This window comes from Akebia trifoliata, chromosome 6, assembly GCF_017979445.1.
Source record: "Akebia trifoliata isolate Shusen 1 chromosome 6, ASM1797944v1, whole genome shotgun sequence".
NCBI classification, from domain to species: Eukaryota; Viridiplantae; Streptophyta; class Magnoliopsida; order Ranunculales; family Lardizabalaceae; genus Akebia; species Akebia trifoliata.
In genome coordinates, this window is record NC_141380.1 from 134,907 (window position 1) to 143,788 (window position 8,882).

General features: G+C 35.6%; 1 protein-coding gene across 2 annotated transcripts; it reads left to right on the plus strand.

The window, feature by feature from the left end:
• The first annotated feature begins 3,190 nt into the window (after positions 1-3,190).
• On the plus strand, positions 3,191-5,342 carry LOC147399328 (uncharacterized). 2 transcript variants are annotated; one of them, XM_086444626.1, is made up of 2 exons: positions 3,191-3,732; positions 3,872-5,342. In XM_086444626.1, the coding sequence occupies exon 2, from the start codon at positions 4,296-4,298 to the stop codon at positions 5,232-5,234; it is 939 nt and encodes a 312-aa protein (XP_086300752.1). In that variant the 5' UTR covers positions 3,191-3,732; positions 3,872-4,295; the 3' UTR covers positions 5,235-5,342. The 2 variants fall into 2 exon arrangements, with proteins under 2 accessions (XP_086300752.1, XP_086300753.1); XM_086444627.1 differs by having other exon boundaries at positions 4,139-5,342.
• The last annotated feature ends 3,540 nt before the right edge of the window (positions 5,343-8,882 follow it).

Consider the following 8,882-nt stretch of genomic DNA (forward strand, 5'->3'; position numbering starts at 1 on the left):
CTAGGAAGATCTTGAGCATCATCTTTCAAAGTCGATTAGGTAAGGATGCGTGGATCATCCTATCTCTTAAACAATTCTAGGAATTAAAGAATGATGATGTATTTTGAGGAAATGTGTCATTGAAGGATATTTCGTACACTAATCATAATAGCCATTTTTTTAATAAATGATTATAAGCGAAATTTAAAATCCATAAGGTAGAACGCATGTAACCATAAATAAGAAATCAGTTTAAGTGGGATAGAAACCAAATATCATCCAAATTAACATGACAATAAAAACAGGTGCATAAATAAGAAAATTTTTATCCATGTGATTCTCATATCTCAACCCAAAATTACAAATTGTTATTTAACAATATTTCAAAATTCATACCTTAACCAATAAAATATAAATTCTAACTCACAATATAAGAAATTTTAGTTGCTTTTGTCATAAATCTTAGAATAAGGATTGTATTAAGACACTCAGTACTCATTTAAGATGTGGGAGCCCGCAACTCTAATTAAGGTGGACAAAATCTCTTCCTCAAGAACCATGACACTGACTTATAGTCTTTTATATGTATATAAACCAAAAGAAAGTGATTGTGGTTCTCAACTTCACAAAACTAAACTTGCACATGGTGTTACGTGGTATGTGCTAGTAGAGGACACCATTCATCCTTGATCCTATTGTGGTTTGTGGAGCCTGATAGTACTAGTCAACAAGGAGGTATTGTAAATCAAGTCATGTCTTTAAATTGAAAGAAATTTTTTTAAAGGTATTTTCATAATTTCACTAATTTTATATAAAATCTTAATTAGATTTTTTGAAATATTTATATTTCTCATGTTGGTGAAAAAGTGTAATTTGTAAAGATTTCTCTTCATAGTGGAATCGGTGTGATCCGTAAACGTACATTAATCTAGAAGAAATCATGTAAAATCTCAATGTCTCTTTGTGTGATTGTATATTTTTTTTATTTTTTTATTTTATCAATTCGTTTTCTTGTTTCAATTGCACATATTTTCTTAATAAATCCTTGATTTGATACGGTCCCTCCTTCATCGAGTGATCTTGAATCTATATGACCAGAATATCTCAGGGTCACACTTATCCTTTTCCAAATCTCTCAATGAAGAAGTAGGTGTCACGTGTGAGATTTGCGTTGCAATATATTGCGCACAGCGCACTGGGCGTACTTTAATGGCTGGCTGGTGCGGTGCAGTGCAGTGCAGTGGTATGCATCATTGACCGAAGGTATCACAAGTTTGAGCTGGCATTTTTAATATTATTGTATTATTCTGATGTGAGAGTAGAGAAAGAAAAGAGCATGTCCTTTAACTTTTTCATAAAAGTGTATTTTATATATATATATATGGTATGTGAGTGAAAGGCATTTACTTAGATAACCCAAGATCGAAGAACACATTTTTCATTCATTTAAGACATAAAGAAAATTCCTTCTGTTTTTTAGAAAAATCAGGTCAGTGGGCCCCTCACTTTCATTATTATGGGAGGGCAATCAATGGGCCTTAATCGAATTCTAATGGGCTACATTTGTAACATCCATAATTCTTTCATTCTCCGCTTGCAAAATGCATATACTACCTTTCTTGGATCCTTTTTCCCTCCTTTTCTTTTTCTCTCTCTCTCTTTTTGTTTTTGTTTTTTTCTTTTAAGCAAAATAGTTTGAATAATATTGTTGGTATCCAAGGGGATCTGGTGAGATATGGTGCTCTAGTCTGGACTTCTAGGTTCATACACCCATTGTCATAAAAAAGTAAATTATACAATAATAATAACATTTAGAATAAGATTCAGTTGAATTCTTCAAAGCACAAAGATAATATAATTGTTCAAAAAATCAAAAAAGAAAAAAAAAACCTTGTTCAAGTATGTGATGGTATCAAGCAATAGGTATTGTGGGGTCAAATTTCGATGATGGTGCTGATGAACTTTGTCCTACTGATTTGAAATCGCTTCTTTCCACCTCCCTGTTAGTACTGGTGTGATATCTGTCAAAAATTCTTCGATGCTTAAGTAGGAATTACACAAAAATAATGATTATTACTGGTTAGATCCTTAATTAGCCAAAAAGCTCCTTAGACCTCTGTCAATTGCATTATTTATAGATCATTCTTTTGAATCAGGATTTCCCCTCCTCATGGGATATGATTTCGAAGAATCCCTTGATTATTAGGATTCTAAATGGAATTGGGATCTTTGGGATTAAGTTTGCTATTCTAGAGAGATCTCCTCCGAAATCTTTGGACTTGACGTGCACAAATCAATATAACGAATATTCTTTGACCAAGCATGTCTTGCTTGGCAGGCCAGGTCTTGCTTATGGTTGTGCTACGCTTCTAATTAGGTCAGGCACTTTCTATCTTAGCTTGCCCTATTGCTAGGCAGCACTACAAATGCTAACTTACGCATGGTACCACTTAACCGGCTTATACATGTGTATGGTCTGGATAATTGTGTGATTATTTTCCTCTACAGGTATAAATAATATTGCAGCTTGTGCCAGATGATGATATAGATATCTTTTTTTAGACAACTTATTGATTTTCCTTACATTTCAAGTGTCCAAGTAGATGAAATAAATAGGGACCAACTAGTTGCACACCATCCACTACCAATTGCACTCTATTTGGATGATTGCATTGAAATTAAAATAAAGATATTGCACTTTTTTGTTGTTTTTTTTTTCTTTCATTCTTGTTCAACCTTATTCAAATAAATTATTGTTGGTTCAATAATTTTTGTAAGAAATGCTTGATGTAAAACAAGCATGTTTATAATTTATACTAGCAAACAAAACAAGGTAACGAGGAGGTGTATAATCCTAAATTTTAACATTATCGATAATGGTGTGCAACCAGCTAGTTGGTGGTGTGCAACTAGTCGGTCCCAATAACTATTTGTCGCTAGATTGTAGTGGATATCTTGAATACGCCTACGGTGATTATGAGTGACGGGCTGGAAGTTTGGGCCTAAGCCCCGTTAAACAAGTTCAATCCGGGCCATTAGAAGTTGGGAGAAGGAGACGCGTTTGTCTATTTAGTGAAAATGAAGGGCATTATTGTCGATATAGAGAAAGTTGTGGAATTTATGCGTATTTGCTTCTCTGTAAATCCTTTTTATTTTTATATAAATAATAAAAAAAAATTTCTTCCTATTCAGTAATCAGTAATAATTCTAATAATTGGAGTATTTTAGGGTTTCGGATCTCTATCTGTCCATCTTCGGGTGGTGGTTGTTCTGATAGATTATTATTATTATTTTTTTTATAATAAAAAGATTCGATTTGAATTGAAGATCATTGTTAATGTTTGGCGATATTCTCGGCTACAAAGAAGTCAGGTCATTGAGAGAGAGAGAGAGAGAGACGAATGAGGTTGGGATTTGTTTGATTTGAAGATATCATCTCATCTGTGAAAGGAAAGGAAAAGGAAAACGAAAGGAAGGAAAAGGAAAAAAGGAAAGCAAAGCAGCACAGCAAAACACTGATGAGACGTTGGGTGGGAATGAAATGAGGAGCTGTAGTTTTGTTTAGGTTTTTCTCTCTGAGTGTAAGAAATGTGAAGTAGGGGTGGTGATGCGGTCGGTGGATTTGTGATCTTGGACGAGATAAACAATGCCATTTCTGGAGAATCTTTTTTCGTTTCTATTCTAAATTTCTAATAAGAAAGAAATAGAAATAGAAATAGCCCCTTTGCTTAAATCTGCATTTTTTTGGATCAGGTATTTTGCTCCATTTATCGTTTCTGCTTTTCTATTCTTTGATGATGATTTTTCTCAATTGACACTGCAAATCTTCTACTGTAAACCCGGAAAGAAGCTCGCACTATTTGCAGTTTATTTAGATTGTTTTTTTGACCAGACAAATGCGAGGGGTTTTTGATTTCTTCGCAAGATCTAATACTTGAAAGATTCACCTTCACCTACACTTCTTTGCTGTGATCTCTCTCTCTCTCTCTCTCTCTCTCTCAAATTGTCTTTTTTGGACCAGAAAAAAAAAAAAGAAAGAGATCTAATGCAAATGCAGCCAGCCAGCCAGCCAGGTAGCCAGTTGGGTTGTAACTTGTAACGGTTGAAACCTTCAAAGCAACTTTACTAAAGAGTACCCGTTGGTTTGGTTTCATTTTAGGTCTGATATCGACTCCCAAGTTTGAAGTCTAGGAGGACTGATTTAGATCTGTTCAGTCTTTTTTTTTTTTTTTCCTGGATCCGGTGACAACTTCTTTCCTGTTGGTGTTGGTGTTGGTGTCCCTTTCTTCGATTAAGAAGAAGAAGAAGAAGCATCGATGGGACTCCTCCTTCGAAGTCTCTCGATGCTTCTTCTATTGCTCTGGATATTGTTTTTGCCTGAACTCAGAGCTCAATCTCAAGGACCACGATCACTGGATGCACTTCTTCAGGACTACGCTTACAGGGCTTTTGTTCAGCGGCCACGGACAGGGACACCGTATGATGGGAGTGTGCCCTCCAATTTAACTGGTATTAGGATTTCAGCTATGAGGCTAAGGAGTGGGAGCTTGAGAACTAAAGGTGTTACAAGCTACAAGGAGTTCGTGATCCCACCTGGAGTTTCCGTGCAACCCTATGTTGAGAGGCTCGTTCTGGTTTACCAAAACTTGGGTAACTGGTCTTTGGTCTACTACCCGTTGCCCGGTTACACTTATCTAACTCCAGTGTTGGGTCTCCTCGCCTATGATGCCATCAATTTAACTGCTACAAATCTACCTGAATTGGATCTAAGTGCATTGCAAAACCCCATCTTGGTTAAGTTTCCTGATGTGAAATCTGTGACAGATGCAAAATGTGTATGGTTTGATTTGCACGGTTTACCAGAATTCAGCAACTTAGTATCGGGCAACACCTGTTCAACGGTCCAGCAGGGGCATTTCTCTATCGTTGTTGAGTCCTCCACGGCACCACCCTCCCCAACACCAGTTGCTGCCCCTCCTCTTCCTCCACCACATGCTACAGGTGAAGGGAACAAGGACAAATGGAAGGTATGGAAGATAGTGGTTTCGGTGCTTGGTGGGTTTGTGATATTGGTTCTGTTGGGTTTATTGATATTTTGGGTGCAAAGATATAAGCACCAGAAGAAGATGCTACAGATGGAGAAGGCGGCCGATGTGGGTGAAGCCCTGCAGATGATGTCGATTCGGGATACGAGAGCACCTGTGGCAACGGTGACTAGGACACAGCCTGTCCTTGAGAATGAATATGTGCCTTAATTTTATTTAGTTTTATTTTTTTTCATTTTTCTTTTGCCAATTTGTACAAGCTGTCAATCATTCATATTCAGTTCATCAATTCATGCATTAAGAGATATTTTTTCTTTCCTTGTCTCATGTTCTTATTTGCCTCCTGCTGCCCACACACACACACACACACACACACACACGGTATGATACCAAGTAGAAGAGTAAAATATGCTAGCTAGACTATTATGAAAGTAATCTACTAGCAATTCTATTCTCAAAATATAGATAGATTGATAGCAGGATTTCATTTGAAGGACGTGTGAATGAGATATGATCATTCATGAGAGGGGTTCATACCTTGATAGAAGACTGTATTCTAGATTGAAGACAATTTTGATATGGGTTGCCAACCTGAGGTAATTTGATCAGGGCTTCCACCCTCTGTCTTTTCAATCCCACATCCAATTTTTCTTATTATTCTATCACATTTGTACAGGATTTATTTCTCCTGGTTTGATTGCTTGTTTCACAAAAGCCCTACCAGAGCACAAAAGATCACAAGCCAGAGAAACAGAATGATTGATTATGTTTTCAACTCCAAACTAATGCCATTAGGAGGACATTGGAACAGTTATATAAAGAAAGTTGCCAAATCTAGCTTTAAGCAACAATCTCATTGTCTGCAATGTTAACCCACTAATTAATGGGAACTCTGAACATCAACAAACAGACAGATTAAAATCAACAACTTCCATAATGCTCTAACATCACGTAAAGAACAAGAGATTAATAAGAAGTCAATCGATTTGGGTAAAGATAATATATATGTTATTTTTGTGCGGAAAAGTATGCTTTCTTTTTCAACCATTTTACATGCAAAACAGCTCATTAGAGTCTTCCCTTTTTCTTTTTTTTTTTCAAAAAAAGGTCCTTGTGGCATCCAAAAACATGATCCTATGCTTAAGGGGGTTGTAGAGGAAAAAAATGCTATAAACTTTATAAAAAAAAAATATAATAAAAAAAATTATTTTTCACCATAGAAATTTAATTTTAAGTTAGGGAGTTAGTTGAAAGCTCAATAGCCGTCCATTATCAAAACCTTGGATCAAGTTCAAAAGTAAGTCTTGAATTTTTTTGTTTGGATATGAGTTTTTCAATGAAATCTAGAGATGTGGTGTTGGAGTGCTGCTGTGGTAATCCATATGCACGAAACGACCCTTAGTAAGGCTTAAAAGCTTACCATGTTAGTAAGGAAAGTTTCACTATAGTAAATACCCTTACGTTGCACAACCCTGTTTTCACCAAAGTGCTTTTATAGAATTGTTTCTATAAGAATTTCTATTATGGCATCAGTTATTTGTCGACAACGTTCAAGAAATGCTTTTTGGGGCATAGAAGTTCTTTGAGAAGACATTTGTTGAAATCAACTAAAAAGTAACCCCATGCATTTTAAATTATGTGAAGAGTGAAGACGATAGGAGAGGGAAATCTAAAAGGTGAAAAATACATAAACAGATAAAACTTTTGGTCAAATTACGTTTCTAAATACAATTTTGAAAGAGTTGTGTTGGAGTAACATTGAAATTGACGTCATTTCACACATGGGTGTGGACGGAACCATAGATGCTTCTTACTCGTATCTCGACAAAAAGCTTCTATGGTTTTATACACACATCCATGCCAATAATGTTTGAAACGATGTCTATTTCAATGTTACTTGAGCATTTTCCATTTTGAAATTGTTGATATTTATTGATGATACCAACACTACAACTAACTTTTGTTGACTCCCCAAATGAAAGTTGTAAAATAGGACTATTAATTAGTAGGTTTGACCTAAGGCCTAGATGCCACTATTTATATATGAATAATGCTGAAGTGACCTCTAGATTGGACTTCATATCGTTCACCCTGATGTGAAAGTATATAGGAATCATAGATGCTTTTCCTCAATATACGATTGAAATTTCATCTATGATTCCTATCCACTTACATGTCAAGACGTGTGATATGAAGTCCAATCTTGAGGTCACTCCAACACAACTCTTTATATATTTCGCTTAATTTGGACATATAATTTATAGACAAATAAAGTCGAGCTAAGGCGCACTAGATAAAAAAAAAAAGGGAGTTACTTGGACACAACTTTTATCTGAAATCAACTTAGCCCAATACATTGTAATAGCTCAACTCCTCCCATCATTCCAACTAATGGGCCTGGCTTAAAAGTGCGTAGTTTAAGCTCGTGCTAAACTAACCCTAAATTGTTTAGAGTCGTAGAACTGCAACATCCATCCAACATCCCTATTGTTTTAAGTTCTTACACAGATCCCTTTAATAATGAGACAAAAGTGGTTCCTTCGGATTTTAAATAATAAAACATTCATTATAAAGTTGAATGTTAAAAAAGATTGACTCAAAATTGTTTCCACTCTAATAAAAGCTCGTAAAGATTGTTGGTGTGGGTACAAAATATTTGGTCTTGCCTTTAGTCTTTCTACCTCTACTAATTGAAATTGATACTTAAGTTGGAGGTTCCTCCTCTCATTGGTAATGACCTACAAAACTCTTATTAAATTAATACCAAATTCGAAAAAAATTAGATTTCAAAAGAGAAAAAAATTACATACATTTACTTTTGAATGAATCTTTATTTACATGATTTGGCATTTCTAGATGTATTGTAAATTTTATTGTTCCTATCATTCTTTCAGGATTAACACGTGATTGGATATGCATGTCATCATCCAACCAAGTTTGCCCATCCCACATTCTTGTGACGAGGGCAAACGTCATCATGCCAGATTCAAAAGGGAAGAACTTGCATTAGTATCTCAATTTCAATTCAAACATAGGTTTGATTCACACTCCATGTTCTGAGAAAGATTTACCATTTGAAAAGAGGAAATAATAGTTTTTTTTAATAAAAATGCATTGAGAAATGAAAATTTTATAAAACCTTTCAACGAGATAGTGCTTTTTCAAATCTCTCAAAATGGAATTTGTTCCAACATATACACCATGGTTCCTTGATCCAAGGCAAATCAATTACTTTGTTAGTTTATCTATTTACCAAAGAGGTGTCTCTTGTCATATTTGGTCAACCCATGCTCGCATGCTTGTGTTAGTAAGTGACTAATTAAGTGCTCTCAAGACAGATCGATCTTATCTGAGCTCTCTTCCCATGTGGCAAGCAGTGCACTCTCGAGGTATGTCTATCTTTGGGGTCTATAGGTATTCTCAGTCACGATGGCGCATTTTACCAGCTCCCATACTATTTTTAGATTAATGTAAATTTGGGGCTATGGGTTTGTAGGCAGAGGTGGGTCCACTAAATGGGGAGGCTTGATCAACCTGTATAGAAGATGTTGATGGGTAAATATGGAGAGAAAGAGAGAGAGAGAGAGAGACCTAGGTATCATTGTTGGGGAAGAATACAGACATAATAGACAATATATTTTGGTAGGTATTACCATTATTAGTAGTAAATGGTATAGGTATAGAGAGTTTTGGGGAAAGGCAAAAACAAACTGTGCAGGAATTAAATAATGGGGAGGGTGTGTGTTGCAATCGAAACAAGACCTTGTTGTCTCCGACCCAACAACGTGCAATGCCCTTTGTATTTGTAGACGAGAATGGAATCCTATGTTCATTTTCATATTTTACCTTCCCAACTCT

Bases quoted from the DNA above. Each gene is read 5' to 3' on its own strand.
- LOC147399328 (XM_086444626.1), top strand. From the start codon at position 4,296: ATGGGACTCCTCCTTCGAAGTCTCTCGATGCTTCTTCTATTGCTCTGG.